This window comes from Ambystoma mexicanum, chromosome 14 (genome assembly GCF_040938575.1).
Source record: "Ambystoma mexicanum isolate Mex_15411 chromosome 14, UKY_AmexF1_1, whole genome shotgun sequence".
NCBI lineage: Eukaryota > Metazoa > Chordata > Amphibia > Caudata > Ambystomatidae > Ambystoma > Ambystoma mexicanum.
The window spans coordinates 626,182,099-626,209,114 of NC_090940.1; the positions used below are offsets into that span (position 1 = coordinate 626,182,099).

At 51.0% G+C, this 27,016-nt stretch overlaps 1 protein-coding gene across 4 annotated transcripts in view; it reads right to left on the minus strand.

Annotated features, from left to right (window-relative positions):
• SLC35F4 (solute carrier family 35 member F4) overlaps positions 1-27,016 on the minus strand; it is a 647,823-nt gene that overhangs the window by 257,975 nt on the left and 362,832 nt on the right. For all 4 annotated transcript variants that reach the window (XM_069638081.1, XM_069638080.1, XM_069638083.1 and 1 more), the window contains one exon: positions 11,208-11,502. In XM_069638081.1, coding sequence (XP_069494182.1) covers positions 11,208-11,502 — 295 coding nt within the window. The remainder of the gene's footprint in view (positions 1-11,207; positions 11,503-27,016) is intronic.

Here is a 27,016-nt window from a genome sequence, read left to right on the forward strand (position 1 = left end):
GACAAGATATCGAAGATGAGGAATACTTGGGAGGACATAATCCATTCGAAACAAATATTCACACAGTCGCTTACCATACTGCAGAGTCTTATCAATCAAAAGTATATGCCAATGTAACTAATATGCTGCTCTCGTGTCTTAACTATTATCAGAGGCATGTGGCTTCATTCAATTACAGTAAACCATTCAGAAGTAGTTCTGTATAAAGAATCCTATTTATTTTTGGTGTAACATGTTACAAAACGCAATTCTTACTGTAAGCTATGTAATTTGAAATGGTCCGTTATGCATTAGAAGTTCTGTTAAAGAAATGTAATGCCACCTTTATATGCAATGTGTAGGATATCTCTGTGATGCTGAAAGAAACAATGGCAACACGGTATGCTTGTCCAAACAAAAATGACATTAGAAAAGGTTAGGGACGGTCATCCAGTGAGCCAGAGATTACACTTTGCTTTTAAATGTTGGTAGCTTACGTGTGGCCAGAACATAACTAATTACATGTATAGCATCAGTAGCGAGTATATATAAGTGTCACAGAATGTACATTCAACTTGATTGCGCTTCATATCAAAGGTAGGCATAGGGCACACTTCAGTGATCCACTGGATTATATGTAAATGAATGAACAAATGATTAAACTCCAAATGGTCCAAAATCATGAGGTGTTTCCTTAAAATGTGTTGTTAGAAGGTAGCAAAACACAAGAGGTGATGGCTGGAAGGTTTAGAATGAATTCTAACCTCAGGCATTGCTCTGGGCAACCCTCCAGACCATCGTTCTTCGCTTGCCAAGCCATTACAAAAGGGAAATACCATATGCAAACCAGGCTTGGTCCCACCCCAGACGGGACAGTCCAGCCCAAACTCCTTTGACACATCCCTTCTGTTTTGCTATCGTCACCCGAGTGGGACGGGTATGCCCAAACGTGGGTATCGTGCCTGCTGGGCCTAGAGACCAAGCTACACCTCACTAATGAGGCCCAAGGAGGCTGAATCATGTCTGGGGATGTTTGTGGTCTCGTGCAGAGGAGATGTGACCTAGCAGATTATGCTGGACTGCCCCTTTTGGGGTGCCACAAAATCTGATTTGCATAAGATGTTTCCCCTTTCGGTAATGGGTTGGCAGGCTAAAGAACAGTGGTTTGGGGGTGGACAAGAGCAGTGTCAAAGGTTTAAATTTATTCTATACCTTCCATCCATCACCTTTTGTTTTAACAGTAGGTACACACAACACAATAAAACAGGTTTCTTCCAGGTGATTAATAATGAAATGTAATGTAAGTGGTCTTGTATAGCGCTAGTCTGCCACTATTGCTGGCCTTGCTGCACTTGGCTCTGTAAGGGAAAAGGGAAGGTGGGAATCCTTGGTGGGACAGTGGGAAACAGATGAGAAGCCTGTGGTTTGATTTGTGCAGGTGGGAAACACGCAGTTCCTGAGTGCCAATCTGCTTTCAATTGGTTTGGAAGAAGAAAACTTGCGAGTACGTTATCCATAGAAAAGAGCACAATCACAATCTCACAGTACAGTGCTTTGCCTCTGGTTATCTGCTGATGTGAGAGAGTGTGATAGGACCAAAGAGGAGAGCTTAGTCCTGGCTCGGCTATTGTTGATGTGCTAATGGCGAGGCTAGTGGTTGCATTCTGTTTGGGGGTTTGTGTGTGTAGTGTAAGGTGGTAGGAGATCTTAGAGGAAAGTTGGTTAGTCGGGGGAAGGCAGGAGTAGACATTACAAGTCAAGAACTATCTGCAACCCTTCACTCCTACCCCAGGCCATGTCCCATTTATCTAGCTCCCAATGGCCGGTCGGTCTCTCTCTCTCTCTCTCTCTCTCTCTCTCTCTCTCTCTCTCTCTCTCTCTCTCTCTCTCTCTCTCTCTCTCTCTCTCTCTCTCTCTCTCTCTCAAATAAATGCATTGTACCATTTGAGGAACAAAAAAGCATCTTCAAATTGGCAGATAACAAAAAGGGGCAGTGTAGAAGCTCAGACATTACTATAACCTGCTAAGGGTTATGGGAGGCAAGAACTTAAGGTTCAGTGGAAGGGCAGCTCGAAATGTGAGGACCACAGTCGACCTTCCTTAGTATGTTGGTTAACAGGCTGAGATATGACTCAAACCTTACTCTACATGCTAAGTGGCCGGGTGGAACTTTTGCCCTTCGAGGGTAGGGCTTGTCGAGGCAAGGCAAGGCATTAGTCAGAGGACTGGTCGGGGCAGCGGCCAGAATGCCTGCTCCTTTCGCCCAGAGGTCTCCCCTGCTATCTTCCACAAGCCTCAAACTCTTCTCACACAATCCAAAAATCCCTTCCTCTGCTACCAACTGCCACAACTCACCAAGTTTTGATGCAGCACCAGGCCTTCGGTTCTCAAGAGTGGTATTGATACATTTTGACACCACATTAATGAGGTCCAAGTAGTAGTGATTCAATTCAAATTATCTTGGAATTTTGACTGTGACAGTGCTGGAAAAATCTGGGCCACTCTTTGCATCATCTTACTCAGGGTTGAAGATTTTAAAAAGTTATAGAAGCCAACAAATGATGTCCAGATACTTAAAAACGTGGATCATGAAAATGATACCTATTGATATAGTTTAAAGGATTACTATTTCACTGCCCGTAGGGCGCACCTCATACACCGTAATATGGATAAGAAAAAAACAGAAGTGTCAGCAGTGGGAAGGTTAAGGCATCACATGGTGACGTTCTGGGCAACAGCTTCATTCTCTGGGCTTCATTAGGAGTTGGCCGGTGCGGCATTAACATGCCGGTAATTCCATAATTACATGCCAGTGGCGGTAATACTGCCAACTCCCACCATGAAGTCCTACAGAACTCCATGGAATGGGGAGTAGCTGCTCTTACCGGCACTCAGAATCTGGCGGTAATTCTGCCAGACTGAGTGCTGGTAACAGTATTTCTGTTTGGTGGTATTCCACCGGATTTACTGGTGAGATACCACCAAACATGTAATGAGGCCCACTGTTCTTTAAGCAAAGCAGCTTCTCAAATCTGTCCGAGAAAGTCTGTTAGCCTGTTTACTGGAAGGCTAATCAACCTAAAGCCGTAATGTATTGACTATCCCATGGCAGCCAGAACATACTTTGGGGGTGAATAATAAAACATATTGGGGCTCATTTTGTAAGCCCCGGAGTGGTAAAGTCACTACATAAATGAGCAGTAAAACGCATGTGCCTGTCTTAGTACTTAAATGATCACTCTGGGACATTTTCTTCATGTTCTGGGGGCAGAGTGGGGCACGGTAGAGGAAATACTTTTCCTCCTCCACTTTTCGCGAAGCCTTCATAACCACTCCATCTTATTCAAGTGTGAGATTTTCATGGTGGCATAAAACTAATGGATTCCTATGGAATTTGACTGCATTCAGCACCTGATAAAAGAAAAGGCAATGTTGGCTGTATTCATTCTTTCTTTTTGTGCCACATTTGTGAAAGTTGAAAATTGCATGCAAGCGACCCACCAGCATGCATGTGCTAAAGCTAGCGTTCCTCTGCATGCAATGTCTTTTTTTTAATACAAAATGGGCCACGTTGTGAAGATTCTGCCCATCATTGAGTTATCAATCAAAGCACCTTGTGTTGCAAAGCTTATGTTTAAATATTATGCAATGTATGAGTATTATCTGTGTTATCGACAATGAACACTGTATTCGCTGATCCAATATCGACATAAAATGGTCATACATGAAAGGGCAAGTTAAAGACATTTAAAAGCGGAGTAGAAGCACAAAAGGAATTAACATTTCTGCTGTGCATTCCCGCTCTGCCTTCAAATAGCACTGGAGTTTCCACCCGCATGCGCTTTCATGCTGACGGAAAACCAATGGAGTCCTACGAAAACTACGTAACTGTACCCTATGGTGAAAGCAGGAGGATTCTATAGAACCCATACTAAATGCTGTCAGCAGGACCACATTTGTTGGCGCCATTTACAATTTTTCCAAAACACAATGGAAAAGTGAAGAGTAAAGGCGATTTCGCCTGTGTTTTACTCTTTGCATGTCGACTCCATTCAGGAAATTGCAAACGGACATGGCTTCAGTGCAATTACTGATTTGCCCATTCCTTCTGCGCCAGACTGAAAAACATATGGAGGCGTAAAAGCATGTCCCCTGTGCAGTCGAAGGAAGGATCCACCGCAGAAGGAACAAGTTACTTACCTGTAACTGTTGTTCTCCAGCATGGGTCTGGCATGGATTCACATGCTCATGAATATTCCCCGTCGTCAGGCTGGGAATCCTCGGTAAAGAAAAAACCAGCATCAGTTTCGTTTCTGATCTGTCTTTCTTAGTAATAACCAATCACTGGTCTCTGCGTCATACTGACCACAGCCAATGACTGCCCTCTACCTAAGCACCGCCTCTGGCAGCCATCTTCAGATTTGGAAGCACGTGAAGTGGCAGTATGACCAAGTGAAGAGCCGCAGAGGGGTAGGCGGGAGGGTTCGCATGTGAATCCATGCCAGACCCATGCTGGAGAACAACAGTTACAGGTAAGTAACTTGTTCCTTCTCCAGCATGGGGTCTGGCATGGATTCACATGCTCATGAATAAAGAATACATAGCAGTACACACATGCACAACCACGGGAGGTGGCAAAGGCTCAACATTAAGCATCACATCAACTCAACATTAAGCATCTTACCTCCTCACCAGGCTCACCTCAGGCGAACAGGTTGCGCAGCACTGCTTGGCCGACCCTGGACTCCTCCCTAGAATCCCGGTCGACGCAGTAGAATTTCGTGAAGGTGTGCGTCGACCTCCACGTAGCAGCCCTGCATATGTCCAGCAGGGGCACACCAGATAGGAACGCCGTGGTAGCTGCGATCGCTCTGGTGGAATGGGCTCTCGGACGGCCAGGCAGCGGTCGGTTTGCCAACCGGTGACAGCACATGATACAGCCGGAGAGCCATCTGGAGATGGAAGCCTTCGAGAGAGCCTTCCCCTGATTGACAGGTCCAAAGTTCACAAAGAGTTGTGACGTCTTCCGAAAACCCTTCGTGCGGTCCACGTAGAACTTCAGCGCTCTAGCTACATCCAGCGAGTGCAAAGTCCTCTCAGCCGGCGACGAAGGCGACGGGAAGAACACAGGTAACACCAAGGGTTCGTTGAGATGGAAGTCCGACGGTACCTTGGGCATGAAGGAGGGGTGCGTCCTGAGCACTACCCTCGTGTCGTGGAAAGTCAAGTACGGGGCCTTGCAGGAAAGGGCCTGGATCTCTCCCACTCGTCGTGCGGAGGTGATGGCCACAAGAAAAGCTGTTTTCCACGATAGAAACTTCAACGGGGCCGAGTGCAGAGGCTCGAACGGAGGTCCCATGAGCTTGGTCAGCACCACGTTGAGCTCCCACGCCGGGGCCGGAGCCTTCACCGGCGGGAACGATCTGAACAGTCCCTTCATGAACTCTTTCACCAGACGATGAGACCACAAGGACGTCCGCCCCGTGGTTCTGGTGTATCGGGAGATCGCAGCAAGATGAATCTTGATGGACGCGTGTGCCAGACCAGCTTTGGCCAGCGTCAGCAGGTACGGCAGTACTTGGGGAGCCGTAATCCGTAGAGGGTTAATCTTCTGTGCGTGGCACCAGACAGAGAACCTCTTCCATTTGTGTCCGTAGCATTTAAGAGTCGAGGACGCCCTGGCCTTTGCAAGAACCTCTCTGCAATCGGCCGGTATGTCGTATCCTCCAAACTCTAGCGCTGCAGGAGCCAGGCCTGCAAGTTCAGCGACTTCGGGTCGTGGTGGAGGATGGCGCCTCCTTCCTTGGAGAGTAGATCCGCGTCCGCCGGCAGCTTGATCGGCGGGGACGCTGATAAGTCCAGAAGGTCCGGGAACCATATCTGCCTCGGCCACGCAGGTGCGACGAGGATCATCCTGCACCGTGACCTCTTGAGCTGGTTGACGAGCCGGATTAGCAGAGGCAAGGGAGGGAACGCGTAGAGGAATAGGCCCTCCCAGGGGAACGAGAAAGCATCGCCCATGCTCCTCGTCTGGGGAAACCTGCTGGCGAACCTCCGGCACTTGGTGTTCGTCGCCGTCGCGAACAGGTCGATCTGGGGTGTGCCCCACCGTCGGAAGAGGCGATCCACCAGGTCCTGCCGTAGTTCCCACTCGTGGCACGAGCGCAGCTCCCTGCTGAGTGAGTCAGCGATGGTGTTTTTTATCCCTGCCAGATGAAACGGCACCAGAAAAATCCCTTGGGCGAAGGCCCAATGCCACAGGTCCTGCGCCTCCTTGGACAGCGCTGGGGACCTGGTTCCGCCCTGTTTCCTGATGTAAAACATGGTGGTGGTGTTGTCGGTGAAGATCCTCACCACCTTGCCCTTGAGGGACGGAAGGAAGGACCTGAGGGCCCAAAACACTGCACGGAGCTCCAGGACGTTGATATGCAGGGACTTCTCCGTCGGGAGCCAGAGTCCCCTTGCGTGCAGATTTTCGGTGTGCGCTCCCCACCCTTCCAGGGAGGCATCCGTGGTCACAGTCTCCTGGTGGGCTGGGGTCTGGAAGTCCATGCCCGCCGTCAGATGCGCGCGGGTGCCCCACCACCGTATCGCTCGTCGGAAACTCTCGTCGAGCTTGATCCTTTCCTCGAAGCTGCCCGTCGTCTGGATCCAGCGCGCATCCAGGAATTCTTGCAACGGGCGCATCCGGAGCCTGCACATGGGAATGAGGTAGATGCAGGAAGACATCATCCCGAGGAGGGACTTGATGGACCTCACTTTGGCCGCGTCGGCCACCAACATCCGTTGCACCTTGCCCAAGATGGTCCTGGTCCTCTCCTCCGACGGGGAGGCCAGAAGGGACACTGTGTCGAGCCTCGCTCCCAGAAACAGTGCGACTTGCGCGGGCACCAGGTGGGATTTGGCGTAGTTCACGGAGAATCCCAGGTCTGTGAGGAGTTGGACGGCCCTTGCCGTGTGGACCACGGCGAGCTCCCTTGTCTTGGCGCGGATGAGCCAGTCGTCCAGGTAGGGGTAGACGTGAATCCCCTCGCGGCGCAGCTGCGCCGCCACCGGTGCGAGGCACTTGGTGAATACCCTGGGTGCCGACCGTAGTCCGAAGGGAAGGGCTTTGAACTGGTAATGACGCCCTTGGACCACGAATCTGAGGAATTTTCGGTGCCCCTTTAGGATGGGAATGTGGAAGTAGGCATCCTCCAAATCCAACGACGATAGGAAGTCTCCTTCCTCCAGCTGACCCAGGACGTGCTGGAGGGTGACCATCCGGAACTTCTGCGCCTTGATGAACTTGTTCAGACGTCGCAGGTCTAGGATGGGGCGCCATCCTCCCGTCTTCTTCTTCACGAGGAAGTATCGCGAGTAGACTCCGGAGCCCCGAAGCCTCTTTGGGACGAGTTCGATGGCGCCCTTTCTGAGCATCGCCTTTACCTCCAGGAGAAGCTGAGGGACGTGAAGTTCTTTCCTGGCCACGGGGGGGACGCGCGGGCACCTTCTTTGAAACTCGAGCGCGTGGCCCCGGGCCAGGGCGTCCAGCACCCAACGGTCGGTGGAGATGGACTCCCACACGCTGACGAAGCCCGCCAGCCGGCCTCCCACCGGGGTGCTTCGGTGGGGGCCCGACCCCACGGCCGGTTCAATCCTGCTTGGACGCGGCCTTGCCGCCTTGACCTCCTTGGCGACGACGGCGGGGTCCGCTAGACTTGCCTCGTCCTCTGTAGGCCTCTTGCGACGACGAGCGGGCCGCTTGACGGTAGGAAGCGAAACCGCCGCCGGAACCTTTGGAGGCGCCCTTGCCTCCGCCGCTCCGAAAGGGCGTTCGTCGTTGCTGCAGGACTCCAAGGGCCCGGGCCGTCTCAGTATCCGCCTTGATGGCCTGAAGGGAATCGTCCACAGTCTTCCCAAACAGGTTGTTCCCGTCGAAGGGCATGTCCAGGACTCTGGTCTGGACGTCCTGCCGAAAGTCCGTAGCTTTGAGCCATCCACGACGTCGAAGGCAAACGCCGTTGCCCAGCTGGCGGAACCCAGTGTCGGCGATGTCCGTCGCCACGGTGATGGCGTGGTCCGACGCCACCTCACCTTCCTGCAGGATCTCAAGGGCCTCCGCCCTCTTGTCGTCCGGCAGAAAATCCAGCAGGGGAGCTATCTTGTACCAGAGCTCCCTGTCGTAGCGGGCCACGATAGCCAAGGCGTTGGCCGCTTTAATCGTCGTCGCTGCCGACGAGATGACTCTACGTCCCATAGCATCCAATTTCTTTCCCTCGCCGTCCGGCGGGGAAGTCGATGTGGAGGCCGCACCCCCCCCCGCTTTCTTCCTGGCTGCCGCGGAGACGACGGAGTCCGGGGTAGGCTGCGCCCGGAGGCATAGGGGGGCCGTGTCCGGGACCCGGTACTTTTTCTCGTACCGGTCTCTTCTAGCTGGCGTCGTGGAAGGGTTCTTGAGGAGGGAAAGGCCCTCATCCCAAATGTCGTCCAACAGAGGCACTGCGAGGACCGTCTTCCTCTTGGCCTCGCGCCGCTGATGAAGGAAGCCTTCCTTTTTCTTCTCCTCAGGGCAGAGTTGGAAAAGCTCGGAAGCCCTGGAGATCATGGAGTGGAAAGATCCGATCTCGTCGGGCGGAGAAGCCCTGGTGGGAGGCGACGACGGAAAATCCTCGTCGTATGCCTCGTCGTCCGTACCCGTCGCTGCCGTGTCAGTCCCCGTATCATCCCCTCGGGTGGACGGGGAGGAGGGCTGGACGGGGCGCGACGGTTGAAAAGGAGGTGGTGGATGGATCCTTCTTTTCTTGGTAGGGGGAACACCAGAAGGTCCCGGTTCTGGATCCCCCGACGGGAGAGGTTCCTCCGTCGGTAACGGTAGCCTCGTCCTTATCTCGGAGCATAAGGACTGTATGGCCAACAAAATGGCCGCCGAGTTGTCTTGCGGCGCTGGCAGAGGGGAATCCGACGGGCGAGCAGGGGCCCCGTCGGTATCCTCGACGATGTCGTCGTCGTCACCTGCGTCGGGGTCCATTCCGACGGGCTGGCCTTCTTCCACGCCTAGGCCGTGGCTTAAGACCTCGATCAGCTCCTCTTCTGAGGTTGAGGCCGAATCTACGACGACGCCCTGCCCCCCCTTCTTCTTCCCCACGGAGGGTTTCATGGGGGTCCTATCGATGGGCACAAATGAAGACTCCCTCCGAGGAGGCAGGGAGATTCTGGGCCCTGAGGTCGCCACCACTGGTGCAGCCACCACAGGCTGAGCCAGGGCCGCCGCGACCGTTTCGATAGAGGGCTTGGTCGGATGGATCAAGGCCTTCACCACCTTAGGTGCGCTCACCGCCTTATCCTTGAGGGAGGGGGCACTGCCACGCTCCTCCTCTGCCTTAGAGCTCGACCGGGGCCTCTCCAGGAGCTTCGCCGGGTGCTCGGCCTTCCTCTTACCCGACCCAGAGCGTTGGCTCGTGGTTGATGGTGCCGGGGAGGGTGCGCCCTGCCTGGCGCCCGTAGAGCCCGACCGTTCGGCGCTCCCGGTGCCAGCGGACTCGCGGTGCTTGGCCTTATGTTGGGCCCCCGTCGCCGGGGCGCCCTCAAAGGTCTTAGAAGACCGCTCGGATTTCTTCTTCTTCTCGCCAGACGGGCTCTTACCCTCCAGCCAATTGGCGAGACGTTGATGGCGGTCCTTCATGGTCCGTTCCGACATGTTGCCGCAAAACGCACAGTCCTTCTCCACGTGCGTCTTGTCCTCATGAAGGCAGTAAAGGCAGAAAGAGTGTTCGTCCTCCTTGAAGACGTTCTGCAGCTGGCATCCAGGGCAGACCCTGAACAGCTTTCCGGGCGTCGAGCTTCCCTTCTCCTGGGCCATCTCCGAGACCGGGCCTGAGAAGCTTCTGGAGTCCTCCGAAGTGTAGCTCGACGAATCTTCACCCTTGGGGGGTACAGATGAATCCGACACGGGTCCCCGTTGATCGGATGTAGGATCGGTGGAGCTTGAGGCTCTTTTGACCGAAAGAATCGAAGTTTTTTGTGAAAAAGTGCGAAAAATAGCACTAACGCTCGAGAGCAATAGCACGAGGATCCCAACACATGAACGTGCGGTAAAAATCTGAAGATGGCTGCCAGAGGCGGTGCTTAGGTAGAGGGCAGTCATTGGCTGTGGTCAGTATGACGCAGAGACCAGTGATTGGTTATTACTACGAAAGACAGATCAGAAACGAAACTGATACTGGTTTTTTCTTTACCGAGGATTCCCAGCCTGACGACGGGGAATATTCATGAGCATGTGAATCCATGCCAGACCCCATGCTGGAGAAATGTTACTTCAATTTCATACTACCTTTTCGCCTCAAACGTGGGCATAAAAGTCTAACCCCTTACTTTTACACCCTATATTTGCTCTCCTAGGTTTGGAAAATGAGCCCAGCGTCAAGTGATGCACAATGCTCATTTTACACACAAGAGACACTTCTCTTCTGGGCAATCTGATGCTTATTCACGCCTTACAGCAGAATGTCTACAAAGCAATATCCTTTAACAACTTAAAAGCACGACCAAAATAAAATATTGACCTTCAGCACTTTGCAGACATTGCATTCTAAAATGGACACATTGATTGTTTATAAGTGCTGTGTAGCTATCGCAAAGCTTTGTGGGTCTGCACAGATTGTGCGCATGGCTGATGTCTTGAACATCAGAAGAGTATTTCTACAGAAGGAACGTATTACAAATCTGTAACACTTTAAGAATAACAGGTGACATATGAAAACTGTGGGCCTCATCACGAGTTTGGAGGCAGCCATGCTCTTAATAAGGGCATGGCTGCCTCCAAACTCGGGTCCGGGACCGTGGTCCCTGAATGGGGAAATACCGGGCCATTCCGACCTTGGAGGGCCTGGTATTTCCCCATTCAGGGAATCCGGACCCTATACGGCTCTATGGGAATGGGGAGCATGCTAACAACGGGCCCGTTAATGACGGCCGTTGTTAGCATGCTGGGCCGCTCGCGGACCCGTTAGGGACGTCTGGTAAATAGGGCAGTATGGGGTTAATGGCTCCGGCACCTTTACCGTTGCCGTTAACCCCTTACTGCCCACCTCGCAATGAGGCCCTGTGTCTGGGCAAACAGGCACAAGAAGCGGGTGTGACGTTTTGTGGCCATTCTGCAGCTTCACATGTCAGCATATCATAAGACAAGTGGTGTCATTTAGAAACAGTCTTGCAAGCAGCCTTGTAGGTACATGCAGCCAGCCTACCTGATTTTCTTCAGCGGGGACTGCTTCTCCTGTGCTGCGGCCAGGTGCCCCGAGTAGTAAATGGGAAAGAACATAATGTTCCAATTGGTGGAGAACCAAGTCATGAAAAAGGGGCAATAGAAGTTCTGGTATGTGATTTTCACGATCTGCGTGGTCCCAACCCAAGAGGATGACACAGAGAGAATGATGAGGCAGCCCCAGGCAATCTTCAGGAATGTGGTGGCACACGACTGGCACCGGCTCTTCTGCGGAATCTCCGGGCTCTTCTCTGTAGTTGCCTGTGGGCCATCTCCTCCTGCAAAGAGAGAAGAAAAACAGAGGCAGTGACACATTTTAACATATTTCTACACCGATTGGCAGACTGTGTCCAACATACTCTACATGCTACAAGAGGAGCTCCGCTTCTTTATGCAATATGTTCCGACACAGAAAATAGTGTCATGTGTGTAAGTCTTTAAAACACTGCCCGCTAACACAATGTTACACTTATCAAAGATGGTTTGGACAGATGTGGTGTGTGGTCAAGCTGGTGAAGGAGGCGCGAGCACGGATGCTCTGCTGATTAACCGAGACAGCAACATCTGTGGAAGTTGAAGCAGTGCTTTGGCCCAGCCGTGGTAAAATCAGACACCGGTAGGGGGCAACATTGATAAGCACATGCCGGAGTCCAGAAATGGCAACCACTCCAGCCCACAGACCACGTGCTGCCTCGCTTGCCTTGCTCCAGCCTCCGACTAGGGGTGCTTCCATTTGGTTCTGCATTGACGAAGGGTGCAGCGACCCCTTCCTACAAAAATGACTTTAAAGGACACGCTTCACTGTGGCAACAAGGTGCAAGGCACCGTTCCTACAGCTGTGACTGGAGGAGGAGAAGGGCTGCTTGGATTAACAGAGGAGGAACTCCAGGGCAGTGGAGAGCTGGGTAGCTGTACACCACTGTCACTGATTTTCTATGTTGTTTCATCCTGGCATTTCATCCTGGCTGGCTACCGATGCATCCATTTGCACAACCCCCCTCAGAAGTTGAAGTGAAAGAAGGCAGAGGGATTCTGTCAAGAGTACTGTAAGGGTGTAGAAGTGTGAAATAGGCCAGGAGGTGGCATGGTTTTGGTTATAAACATTTATTGAGCTTTGCAAAAACCTATCTATCCCTAATTCTATGAGGAAATGTCAGAATGCCTGTCAAATAATATTCACTGTCCTTGTCCAAAATCCCACTTCTATCCTTCACACTTAAGCCTAATAATGCTAAATAAAGTAAAGTCTTCCACCAGGAGAATGACTCCCTTCTCCTGGTATTCGGCATAGTTAAAAGTCCAAGAGAATGTCTCCCTCCTCCTGACACAGTTAAAACACAAAAGATCTTCAACCAGGCGAATGACTCCCTTCTCCTGGTACACTCAGAAAAGTTCTCTTTACAAAAAGGCACAAACCAGGGGAAATGACTCCCTTCCCCTGACGTTCTGTTGACTTCTCTATTAGTTCAGTTTTCCGATTCTTTACTAGGAGAATGCCTCCCTTCTCCTGGTGTCTACTGAAGTATCACAGTGTCCACACACTTTGGACCAGGGTTAATAACTCCCTTCACCTCATTCTGGATTTATAACTTGTTATGTTCTTAACTCCTTCCAGCTTGGCAATTCAGTTGGCCTCTCTTCATAGCTCGTACAGTGCCCCAACTCTTTAGTTTTCCTTATGCTGTATTGCACTTTGCTTTGGCTTCCTGACACTTATCCAGTATTCAGTGGTCTTCATGTGGCCACTGGGAAGAGGACGTTCTCCTTTGTTGCTTTTTTCAACAATTGTACAATCCCTGACCCTTTTCTGGTGGTCAGTGGTTTCTCTATCTCCACTGAGACGAGGAAGTACTCCTCGGATACAGTCTCTATCCGTTGTGCTGTCCCCTGACCCTTCTCTGGTGGTCAGTGGTTTTACTGTCTCCACTGGGATGAGGAATTACTTCACGGATACACTCTCTTTTCGTTATAGGGTCCCTGACCCTCCTTGGCCCCCTTTCAGGCTCTGCCACGTTGATGGCTGGAAGCTGAGACCCCTCAACGTTTCACTTGCCCCCACCAGTCCGTCCATGTTGGTCTCTTCCTGGACACCAGCAATTTTAGCCGACTTTGGTGGTTATCTCTTGGCTCCCTGCATTGTCAGCATTGTTCTAGGACCACAAAGTCCATCCTCAGCGGGAGGGTACGCCACTGCCTTGCCTTCTTCCACCGGTCCTTGGACCTGCTGCCACCTGGCCCGCTGGAGATGCTCTCTGCTTCCTCCTCGTGTCCTGCAGTCTATGGTCTTTGTTGCTTCTGGACGCGTGCGTTTGGCAGCATCCACGCCCCTTGTTACTCCAGGGCTGGCTTCACCCAGCTGAGCTGGACTGTCTGTATAGTCCTTTATCTCTTCTTATACTTTGTTGCCAGCTCCTCCCTGGCGGAAGGTCTATTGTTCCTTTTGACATATGCATCTTTATATCTTTATGCCTCCTCTGGGCCACCTCGTACCAGGACTTACCTGACCGGTACTTTTCACAACATCTGTGATCTTCCTCGTCCTAATCTTTTCTACCTGGGCTGTACTGAACGTATTACAATAGAACACATGTTTATCCTCAAGAAAGGGTTTTTGTGGTGGAAGGGGTGGGGGCAGAGAATGTTGGGGTGTGACATCAACTGAGGGCTTATACCCTAGGTGGTCGTACTTGTCCCCAGGTGGGGAGTCCCCCCACACAAGGTCATCCCACATTAAACCACCACTAGGTGACTATTGGGTAGTAGCCTCAACTCCCTAGCCTCATGGGAAGGGGCTCCTCCCGGGGAGAAGTGACAACACCTAGTGAATCGTCACAGTACTGAGAGGAGAACCCTTCATCAGGGAAGTCTCGAAAGGTAAGAGTGGGCCGCAACATGAAAAGCCCCTTTTGCCAACAGGAGACTGGAAACTGATGCCTTGTCCCGAGACTCCCTACTGAACTAGTGGCAGCACTACTGGACAACATAGAAACCGTTCTGGTAACACCTTTGTCATGCTCACCATTCACCAACCCTGCAGTGGCTCAGAAAAACGGCTTCAACAGTCACTGTCCATAATGCACATAACAAAGGCAGAGGCCTGAAGGAATAAGAAAACATACTCCACAAACACTTTTCACTTTGGGAGCCTACCCACCATATACCCGCCCTTATAGAGTTTAGCCAGCAGGGGCGTGACTGAAATCAAGACTGGCTGTGAGCTGGAGTGCTTGGGTGCTGCCTTAACAACGTCTCCTTTAAGCATCCTACTTGGAAGGCACTGAGAGATCGGAAACAGCAAGTAGTTTGCTTCCTTTCTCTCAGAGATACAGCAACAGGTGAAGATGGGTGGTTTCATTTCAAGCCCCCTCCCTCAGGAGTGCAGAGTCCCCAAGTGCTCCTCACTCTCCCTTCTTTTGTTTAATCAATAACAGCGCCCTCAATGGATGTGCTCAGGGCGCACAAGCTTAACTTCTACACCTAAACGGATGACACCCAGGTGTTCGTCAAATTAGGTAATGTGGAAGAGACTTTCCTGACAGTCGAACAATGTCTGGTGGAGGTTAGGGCATGGATGTCCTCTAACCATCTTATGTGTAATGCAAACAAAACAAGTAGCATTTTCCGGCCCTAAATTTTTTTTTAACTACAATACGTGCTCAAATCCACCATGTTTTCTGGGTTCAGACTTACTGTTCACTCCCACAATCAAAAATGTACATTATGTCTGGCAGGAAAACCTAGGGTGCGCAGCCCAGGTGAGAGTGAAGATACAGTCTGTTTTTGGCACTCAGCGCCTTCTGCGACAGGCTCTTCCACTTATTCCAGTTGAGGACCATTCAATGGTGGTCGAGGCCATGGTGAATTCCCGCTTAGATTATTGTAATGGACTGCAGGGATCCCACGTACTCAAATACAGAGCCTGAAAAAAGCCCAGGACGCTGCAGTAAGGTGAATTTTTAGAGTAAGGAAGTCCATCCCAGTCTCAAGTCTTCAGCAATCCTTGCACTGGCTTACAGTTAAGGACAGAATGGTTTTCAAAATGTTGTGTCCAGTGTTTAAGTGCATAAACATTTTGGCCCCATTATACTTATCCGATAAAATCAGGTAGTACCATACAACTCTGCGGCTGCGTTCTAGTGACAAATTGCTCTTGGAAATCCCTCTGTCGAATCATGTGTTTAGAGGTGATCGCAGATTCGGAGTGTATGGCCCACAATTATGGAATTGGCTCCTCTGGAGATCACAGCCCTCGAATCGCTATACCAGTTCCGCTGGGCTTTGAAAACCCACCTATTTAAGTAGCTGGGATAGGTGAGTCACACACTAAAATGGATTTAGGGAGCCAGATTGGTCTGATCTTTGGCAATCTGCCTACGTGACTGTGGCACTGATGTTTAGTTTAATCTGCGCCTAGGTACGATTAATTTCGTTAAGTGCGTGATACATATATTTCAAAATCAAAATCATGTCCAGGATGCCCCAGTCTGCGAAAAACCTGGGAATACAATACTTACTGGGACCAGCAGCAAAACCAAAAGAGGGAAGTGTCACGCTTTGTGGCAGTAATGAACAGATCAGAGAACATCTCCAAAAGAAGAAATGGAGAGCTCTCATGCATGGCCTCACAGCTGATGGAACTTAAAGACTCCAATCTAGCCCAACAATAAAAATGTGAGAACTTTAGAAATTGTCCCAGAGAGAAAATGTGAATATTAGGTTTTTAAAAGAAAACTCTGAGCAGAATGACATGTAATCAATGTGCTCAGACCCTGTTCAGAGTTCACAGGGTAGGTAGTGGCCAAGCACCAGAATCGACAGAAGACTCCTAGGAAAATTGTCAAGAAGCTGGATGACTACCGAGTCAAATAATCCCTATTAAAATCAGCCAGTAAAATGTGCAAGATATACTTTTTAGAAAGCTCAATCCTAATCTTTTAAAATCTGTCCCATGAAACAATAAATTGACAAAGACGTTGGTCCAATTACAGGAGAGCTCACTAAACAAAGGATCAAATATAGGTGGACATATCCCTTCAGGCTGCACTTTAAGCCCCAAGGTACGGCCTTGATACCACAACATGGAACACTTCTTTTGGATATCATCTTCCTGGCCCAAGTGGAGAAAGCCTTTGAAAAAGCTCCAGTGATAGAACAAACCAAGCACATCTTGAAAGACTAAAAGACAACGACATTACAAGACAGAACATACAGATCCCAACCTTGCTTAAAGATTCAACCAGGGACTTTCTGAAGAAAAAGAGGTGAAAGAGCTGTGGTACTTTCCCTTGAGTGGGGGACCTAAACTATGCAAGCAACCTGTACTTAGGTTTAATCCTGTTAATGTTCATTGCGAGCGGGTGGTGAGCTTGATTAGAAGGCACAAGAGACATCTGTTCATTATCGCTAAAGGTCATACACCATTGGAAGTATGGAGCAGAGTTCAGGTAATTAGGGGAGTGGGGCCTCGCTGATCTAACTCATGGTTGGTTAGGGTACCATTTCCTTGCTATACTTTCAGTATCAAAGTTGATGGAAGGAGGATAACTGGGGGCACATAAAATACAGACCTATATAAAAGGGATTACCACAATGAGTTTAGTGGGAAAGGAACAAGTTACTTTCCTGTAACTGTTGTTCTCCAGCATGGGTCTGGCATGGATTCACATGCTCATTAATATTCCCCGTCGTCTGGCTGGGAATGCTCGGTAAAGAAAAAATCAGTATCAGTTTCGTTTCTGATCTGTCTTTCTTAGTAGTAACCAATCACTAGTCTCTGGGTCATACTGCCCCCAGCCAATGACTGCCCTCTCCCTAAGCCCCTCCCCTGGCAGCCATCCTCAGATTTGGTAGCACGTAAAGTGGCAGTATGACCAAGTGAAGAGCCGCAGAGGGGTAGGAGGAGGGGTTCGCATGTGAATCAATGCCAGACCCATGCTGGAGAACAACAGTTACAGGTAAGTAACTTGTTCGTTCTCCAACATGGGATCTGGCATGGATTAACATGCTCATGAATATAAGAATACATAGCAGTACACACATGCACAACCATGGGAGGTGGCAAGGCTCAACATTAAGCATTACATAAACTCAACATTAAGCAACTCTTACCTCCTCACCAGGCCCCCCTTCAGGCGAACAGGTTGCGCAGCTCTGCCTACCGACCCTGGACGCCTCCCTGGAATCCCGGTCGATGCAGTAGTATCTCGTGAAGGTGTGTGTCGACCTCCACGTAGCAGCCCTGCAGATGTCCAGCAGGGGCACACCAGATAGGAACGCCGTGGTAGCAGCGATCGCTCTGATCAAATGGGCTCTTGGACGGGCGGGCAAAGGTCGGTTTGCCAACCGGTGAGTGCACGATGCAGCCGAAGAACCATCTGGAAATGGAAGCCTTCGAGAGGGCCTTCGCTTGGTTCACAGGTTCAAAGTTCACAAACAGTTGTGATGTCTTCCGAAAACTCTTTGTGCGGTCCACGTAGAACTTCAGCGCTCTATCTACATCCAGCGAGTGCAAAGTCCTCTCGGCCGGCAACGAAGGTGATGGGAAGAAAACTGGTAACACCAAGGGTTCATTGAGATGGAAGTCCGACGGCACCTTGGGCATGAAGGAGGGATGCGTCCTCAGCACCACCCTCGTCTCGTGAAAAGTCAAGTATGGAGGCTTGCAGTATAGGGCCTGGATCTCTCCCACTCGTTGTGCGGAGGTGATGGCCACAAGAAATGCAGTTTTCCACGACAGGAACTTCAATGGTGCTGAATGCAGAGGCTCGAAAGGCGCCCCCATGAGCATGGTCAGCACCACGGTGAGCTCCAATGCCGGGGCCGGAGCCTTCACCGGCGGGAATGAACGGAGCAGTCCCTTCATAAATTCCTTCACCAGGTGATGAGACCACAGGGATGATCATCCCGTTGTTCTGGTGTAGCGGGAGATCGCCGCCAGATGTATTTTGATGGAGGCATGAGCCAGCCCCGCGTTGGCCAGCCACAGCAGGTACGGCAGCACTTGAGAGGCCGTAATTCGCAGAGGGTTAATCTTCTGTGCACGGCACCAGACAGAGAACCTCTTCCATTTGTGTCCATAGCACTTGAGAGTTGAGGACGCCCTGGCCTTTGCAAGCACCTCCTTGCAGACCGCCGGGATATCGTACCCTCCAAACTCTAGTGCCGCAGGAGCCAGGCCTGCAGGTTCAGTGACCCTGGGTTGTGATGGAGGATGGCGCCTCCTTCTCTGGAGAGAAGATCTGCGTCCGTCGATAGTTTGACTGGGGAGGACGCTGACAAGTCCAGAAGGTCCGGGAACCAGATCTTTCTCGGCCACGCCGGTGCGACAAGGATCATCCTGCACTGGGACCTCTTGAGTTGGTTGACGAGTCGCAGTAGCAACGGCAACGGAGGGAACGCATACAGGAACAGGCCGTCCCAGGGGGACGAGAAAGCATCGCCCATGCTCCTCGGCTGGGGGAACCTGCTGGCGAACCTCTGGCACTTGGAGTTCGCCGCCGTCACGAACAGGTCGATCTGGGGTTTGCCCCATCGTCGGAAAAGCCGATCCACTTGGTCCTGACGCAGTTCCCACTTGTGGCATGAGCGCAGCTCCCTGCTCAGCGAGTCGGTGTTCTTCATCCCTGCTAGGTGGAAGGGCACCAGAAACATCCCCTGGGCAACGGCCCAATGCCACAGATCCTGGGCCTCCTTGGATAGGGCCGGGGACCTAGTTCCTCCTTGCTTCCAGATGTAGAACATCGTGGTGGTGTTGTCGGTGAAGATCCTTACCACCTTGTCCTTGAGGGACGGAAGGTACGACCTGAGAGCCCAGAAAACTGCTCGGTGCTCCAGGATGTTGATGTGGAGGGACCTCTCCTCCGGGAGCCAAAGGTCTCTTGCGTGAAGATCTCCGGTGTGCACTCCCCAACCCTCCAGGGAGACATCCGTCGTCACTGTCTCCTGGTGTGCTAGAAAGTCACGGCCCGCCGCGAGATGCGCGCGGGTGCCCCACCACCGAATTGCTTGACGGAAGACCTCGTTGAGCGGGATCTTGTCTTCGAAGCTGCCCCGGCCTGCATCCCACAGGCGTCGAGGAAATTCTGTAGAGGACGCATCCGCAGCCTGCATAGGCGCACCAGGTAGATGCAAGAGGACATCATGCCGAGAAGTGACTTGATGGACCTCACCCTGGCCATGTCCGCGGCCAGCAGGCGCTGCACCTTGCCCAGGATGGCCTTCGTCCTTTCCTCCGACAGGGAAGCCAATCGTGCCACTTTATCGAGCTTGGCTCCCAGAAACAGTGCAACCTGCGACGGAACCAGGTGGGATTTGGGACAGTTAATGGAGAATCCCAGGTCCATGAGCAGTTGGACGATCTTCGCTGTGTGCTCGACGGCGAGCTCCCTTGTCCTTGCTCGGATGAGCCAATTGTCCAGGAAGGGGTAAACGTGGATCCCTTGCAGGCGCAGCCGTGCCGCCACTGGCGCTAAGCACTTGGTAAATACCCTGGGCACTGACTTCAATCCGAAAGGCAGGTCCTTGAATTGGTAGTGCCATCCCTGGACTACAAATCTGAGAAACTTTCGGTGTCCTTTTAGAATGGGGATGTGGAAGTAAGCTTCCTCCAAGTCCAAGTCCAGCGACGATAGGAAGTCGCCTGCATCCAGCTGTCCCAGCACATGCTGGTGGGTGACCAATCCGGAACTTCTGGCCCTTGATGTATTTGTTTAACCGACGCAGGTCCAGGATGGGGCGCCGCCCCTGAAGAGACGATCTGCATCACTGGCAGTGAGGGCGTCGACGATCGCACTCCTGTGGACGACACTGGTGGATGTACAGAGCCCTGTGGCGTTCCCGCCTTTTTTTAACCTGATTTGTGTTTTGAAGAATCTCGACTCGAGGATGATCTATGATGATCACCTGAGGAGGATCTTGAAAGGTCTTTTCTCTCCTTCTTTGACGAGGAGGAAGACGACGAGGTTTTCATTTTCAACGAAGATTCTCTCGTGGAATGGTTTTCCAATGAGCTTTTCTCCATCGAATGCACTTTCTTTGCCAGAGGTTCAGCCGATACTGAACGGCGGGGGGCACCTAGAGATTTAGTTGTCGAGGCCAAGCTATGCGTGGAGCCTACCTCCGAAGGGGGGTACGCACCCGTTCTGTCGCTCAACCAACCTACCAACCGCCTATTCCGGTCTTTGAGGGTCTTCTGGGAGAAGCCTTTACAGATGCCACTATTGTCTGCCGAATGGTGAGGATGGAGACAATATATACAGTACATATGGCCATCTCCTTCATACACCTTCTTTAATCCGCATGTAGCACGCGGACGAAAAAGAGCTTTTCCAGACATTAGGAAAAACAAAGAAACAACCTAGCAAAAATAGTAGATGACGCGAGGTGATCCCACTACTTTGGAAGACGGTTGAAATCTGATGGGAGCCGTGGGGATGGGGCTTATATACCGCTACGTCCTATTGGGGCATGCGTAAGCGGGCCAAAACGACATAGATGGGACACAGAAGTGTCGACATTTTTCCTATGGAAAACGTCTTTATAAAGGTGCCGAGGGTTCCCAGCCTGACGACGGGGAATATTCTAAGCATGTGAATCCATTAAAGATCCAATGCTGGAGAAGGACTAGATATACTAGTTAGATAAACTGGTCCCTCTTTTATTTGTAAATATAAATATTAGGTAGTTGAGGAATTTTATTGTGATTTTTTGTTTTATTTAATCTTACACCTATATATGAGATGTATTGAATTGTTTTTATGAAGCGTGTTTTATAAATTGTGTATCTTTTATAGTGTAAAAGGTCAAACTTGACCAATAAGCACTCAATTAAATAAAATGAGAAAAAAATGACTTTATGCCCTTGAAATACCAGATCTAACTTGTGAGAAGGCAATGTCTGCATTTTCACCATCAGCCAAACTCAAGTAATGACAACTAAACACACTAATGTTTATGAAAGATGTTCCAAATCTATTCTGTGTGATGGTTCTAAGGGGACGTATTAGTCTAGACCGGAGAATGATTAGGTGCTGAAAGAGGAGGTCATCTCCTAACAAGGTGGAACTGTTTTTTGAGCTCTTACTAAAAGATATTTACTATGAGATATCACAAAAACGAAGCCTACCCTCCCATAACCCAGTAGTTATGACAGATAGATGAATGCTCATGCAAGAGAGCTGCAAACCCACGGGGGATTCCCATCCCCGATCCCAGAGGAAACACATCCATTGCAATTATTGTTCCTGTCAAATGTTCTTGTCAGATGGTCTCCAAGTGGCTCCGGTACATCAGGTTTGATGCGTTTATCCACCGTGACAATGATTAGAGGTCTTTCCTTGAGTCGGAGACCTTGACCCATCTTTTTCACTGATCCCCAAACACTTCTGTAGAGGACTCATATGTAGCCTCTCAAGAAGAACGAGGAAGATGCATGACACCAACGAACCCAGAACAGAGGGGATTTATGATGGTGGCATGTGATGTGCAGCACCAGAGTGTGTACTTTCTATTGGATGCATAGGAATATCTTGCGAAGGATACACAGTTCCTGCTAGGGCAGTGGTCCATCTAGAACTTCTAGAAAGGACCCAGCACCTTTCCCTTTTAAGGGAATGCTGAAATATTCTGCCATATTTTTGATATCCAAAAGAACATTCAGTGCCTTTAAAAGTGGATAAGGCTCTGCCACTGCCAAGGTCTTGTATCATCTTGACTAGAATAACCAGGTTACTCACATAGTAACCACCTTAGTCCTAGTCCATAGTCCCCTTTCCTCCATACTTATGGGACTTCTCTCCGTCCTGTGGGACGGGACCAGAGCACTTTGTAAAAAGCATCCAAAAATGTTTTTCAAAAATGTGTCCTTCCTCTCATTCTTGCGTGGGGCCCGGCACGCGGCCTTAACCCCGCCCACCTTGGCTCCGCCCCGCGCATCGCCCATCAGTCCTTTTCTATCGCCAGGTCAGAGACCTATTAGCAATAACAGAGGAACCTTACTAGAGGGGACGGCGGGCGGGTGTATGGAGGAAAGGGGACTATGGACTATGAGTAAGGTGGTCACTACGGTGTGTAACCTGGTTATACTCCTACGTCCCGTCCCCTTTCCTCCATACTTATGGGAGATTCCCAAGCACTCCTAACAGGAACTACGGGTGTATGGAAATACCCCTTACTGAAAAAGGTTCTTCAGCACAGCCTGACCAAACTGAGCATCAGCTCTTGAGCTCATATCAAGACAATAATGCTTACAAAAAGCAGATGGGGAGGCCCAAGTAGCAGCCCTAGCGATGGACTCCCAGAGGACATATTTCTGAAAAGCAACCGCGGCTGCCTTGCCCCGCACCAGGTGTGCATGAATACCCATAGGAGGTTTCAGTCCTTGGACGGTGAAAGACTCCGTAATGCAGGCGGCGATCCACCGAGAAATAGTCGCCTTAGACGCCTGCTTACCCTGAGGGTTACCAAAAGTCACAAACAGTTGAGAAGAACTCTTAAGCTCGGAAGTTCTGTCCAGATAGAACTTAAGAGCCCTTCTGACATCGAGACAATGCAGAACCCTTTCTGCCTCTGAGGTAGTGTTCGGAAAAAAGACCGGCAAGGAGATTGACTGATTCAGATGGAATTCAGTTGCCACCTTCGGCAGGAAAGCAGGATTCGTCCGTAGGACTACCTTATCCTTGTGAAAGACCAAAAAGGGATGCTACACCGACAAGGCCTGGAGCTCACTCAACCGCCTTGCTGACGTAACGGTGATCAGAAAGGACACTTTCCAGGACAGGTACTTGAGGTCCACCATGGCCATTGGCTCGAAAGGCTTATGACACAACGCCATCAGGACTACATTTAGATCCCACGACGGGTGCGGACTACGAATTGGAGGATAGAGGCGTGTCAAGCCTGCAAAATGCCTCTTAACCACTGGGTTACTCAGAGAGTAAGAGCATTGGTCCATAGAAAGGTAAGTTCTGAATGACAGAACATGGACACCTGACTCTGCTAAGAAGGATACAAAGGACACAACTGTGTCAACTGTAGCCCCCCTTGGGTCCAACTGCCTGTTTAAACACCAATGACAGAACCTGAGCCATTTCCTTCTGTATTGGGACCTAGTCGAGGGTTTTCTGGCTGCCTGGATAATACACATGCTACCCGCAGACAAGTTAAGATGTTCTAAAGACTTAAACTCAGGCCATGCCGCCAAGCTGAGCGATTGTGGGGAGGGGTGCCGCATCTGCTGTTCCCCCTGATGAAGAAGATCGGGGGTCACTGGTAACCTGATCGGCGGATACACCGACAGGTGTTGAAGTTCCGAGAACCAAAACCTGGCCGGCCACCACAGGGCTATGAGTAGAAGGGAACAGTTCACCGAGTTCTTCAGCTTCCAAATTGCTCGATGGACTAGAGGCAGAGGCGGCAAGGCGTAAGCTCTCATGTTGTGCCATGGAATCTCGAGAGCATCCCCCAGAGAGGAGGCTCCCAGCCCCGCTCTGGAGGCATACTGAGGAAGCTTCTTGTTTACCACCGTAGCGAAGAGGTCCACCTGCGGTGTGCCTTAACGCAAGAAAATCCATGAGTGGACCTCCACCTTCAACTCCCACTCGTAGCTGACCACTGTCCGCCGGCTGAGGGCATCCGCTGTGACATTCAGCTGGCCTGGGATGTGCACTGCAAGCAGCCAAACACCATGAAGCACAGCCCACTCCCAAATCTGGATGGACAGGTCCACGAGAGGGGGAGACTTGGTTCCCCCTTGTTTGTTGATGTAATACATCGACACTGCATTGATCGTGCGTATGCGGACCACCTTGTTGGCTATGATCGGTCTGAACGCCCAGAGCGCTAGGAAGATCTCCAGAAACTCTAAATGATTTATGTGGAGGAGCTTGTCCTGAGGCGACCAGAGATCCAAGACCTGAAGAAGATCTAACGTTGCACCCCACCCCAGGAGGGAGGAGTCTGTCGTGATCGTCACCGTAGGGGCTGGGTCCTGAAACCTCGCACCCACTGACAGGTTGCTGAGAGCTGACCACCATTCCAGGTCCACTCTCATGGATCCGGAATCATTATCAGCTTGGAATCCGGGTCCCCAGCCTGACGCCAAGAACTCTGAAGAGCCATCTGAGTCCACCTCATCTTGAGATGAGCAAGAGGAAGAGCCAACACGCACAATGCCATGAGGCCCAGAAGCCTCTGGAACCACCAGGTCGACATGCTCTCCGACTGCACAAACATCTGACACATGGCTAACAGATCCGCCATTCTGTCCCCGGTCAGGTACACTCTGCAGTCGATCGTGTTCCAGCGAAAACCCAGGAAAATCAAGTCCTGTGAGACCATCATGGAAGATTTCCGCCAGTTCACCGACAGCCCAAGATGGAACAGGAGCTGAAGGAGAGACTGAAGATTGCCCGCTGCTTTCAGCGGGCAAGGACTGCGTAAGAGCCAGTTGTCCAAATATGGAAACACATGGATACCCTGCAGACGAAGATAGGTCGCAATCACCGACATCATCTTCGTGAAGACACACGGCGCAGAGCTGAGGCCGAAAGGAAGCACTCGAAACTGGAAGTGCCCCTCTCCCAAAGAGAAACAGAGGTATCTCCTGTGTGGATTCCAAATCAGAATATGCATGTACGCATCCTGAAGATCCACCACGCTGAGCCAATCGCCCATCTGCAAGGAGGACCATATCTGGCCGGGCGTGATCATCTTGAATTTCTCTTGGGGTAGGAAAAGATTGAACTGGGAAAGGTCTAGGATGGTGCGCAGGCCAGCCTGGTTGGGTTACGGCACTGTAAACAGCCGGGAGTAGAAGCCCTCCCCTCGCTCCCCAAGGGGAACGGGAGCTACAGCTCTGAGGTCCAGATATTTCTGAACCTCGGCTTTGAGGGAGGGCGACAGCTGAAAAGGAGGGTTGAAAGGTGGGGTGGGGGTAGGGGTAAGCGGAAGCCCGCCCGAGCAACTGACAAGACCCATCTGTCTTCGGTTATGGTCTGCCACGCCTCCCAATGAGACGCGATGCGTCCTCCCACCGGGGTCTCGTGCGAGCGCGGAGAACCCTCATTTTGTAGGTTTCTCGGTGGTGTTGCCACCTGAACCTGAGGAGGCGGCTTAGGAGCGGGAGAAAAACCAAGTCCGTTGTTGCCTCCGGCGGTTATTCCCCGAAGGGGTATCCACTCTGTGAAATTTCCAGTATAGGAAGCCCCGAAAGCCAGAGGATGTTTTGAAAGGGGCTTTAACAAGGACCGACAAGGACATAGCTGTCTGAGTGCTATCTTTCGTCTTGGTCAGCTCTACATCTGTTGTAGAATGAAAGTGCTCCTTACCATCAAACGGAAGGTCTAACACCTTGGCCTGCACTTCTTTTGAGAATTTGCTATCATGCAGCCACGCCTGCCATGAGGTATCAACGCCCAGCATAAGGCCCTGAGCCGAGGTGTCTACGTGATGAGCCGCAGCCTCCAGGAGATCCTGGGCCAAGACCCTGGCGTCGGATAATCCCGCTTTGAAGTCTTCCAGCTTCTCGACCGGAATGAACTCCTCAAACTCCGACAGACCTTTCCACATCCGCATATTAGCCTCCGCTAATACCAGTTCGGCATTGGCCTGCCTGAGCTGCAAGGCCGAGTTGGCAAAAATCTTTCTCCCAAGGGAGTCAAGGAGCTTATCCTCCTTTCTCAGAACCCGAGTAGCCGTCGTGGAAGAGGATGCTGCAGGCCTGGACTGCAAAGTGGCCACAGCCACCACTGTGGAGGAGGGGGGCGGACAAGAAGACAGGGCCACCTCTTCCAAAGAATGCAGCCTGTATCGTGTGTCTATATTCTTATTGACGAAAAGTCCAGAGGGGAATAGTTTCTTACCTGTAACTCCATTCCTCCAGCATTGGTATCTTTCATGGATTCACATGCTTAGAATATTCCCCGTCATCAGACTGGGACCCCTCGGTACACATATATAGCCTTTTCCTATAAGAAAACTTCTGACACTTTTGTGTCCTATCTACGTCCTTTTGGGGGCTGCATACGCATGCCCCGTAGGACGTTGCGGTATAAAAGCCCCGCCCCCGCGGCTCCCTTCAGATTTCGGCCCCTCCAAAGTAGGAAGGGTTAAACCTATCAAGCATATACATTGCATCCTGGGGAGGCTGGCGGGCGCATGTGAATCCATGAAAGATACCAATGCTGGAGAAATGGAGTTACAGGTAAGAAACTATTCCCTTCTCCAGCATTGGATCTTTCATGGATTCACATGTTTAGAATAGATTGTATAGCAGTAAACTGGAAGACGGCGGTGAGAATGCAATGCCACATACACCCACCAAAAAATACACAATGCATAGGTACACAAGTTTACCCATATATCTGTATCTCAATAAAGCATACGGTCACCAACAGGTAGAAAAAACTCTCCACAGTGTAGAGCTTACCTTATTGAAACAGATGGCACAGGACTGCTCTTCCCATCTGCACCTCGTCCGCATGTTGCCTAGCAAGGCAGTAGTGGCGGGTAAACGTGTGGGGCACCGACCATGCCGCAGCCTGGCATATGTCTGTTAGCGGAATTCCTGCCCATAATGCTGCTGAAGAGGACGTTGATCTTGTAGAATGGGCTCTAGGATGCCCTTGCAGCGTCCTCCCGGCCCTGGAGTGGCAAAACGCAATCGTCGACGAAACCCACCGAGCCAGTCCTTGCTTAGAAATTGCATTTCCTCTCGTTGACGGACCATACACGATGAACACTTGTCGAGTAGACCTGAGTTCTTGTGTACGACGTAGGTAAAATTTTAGGGCCCTC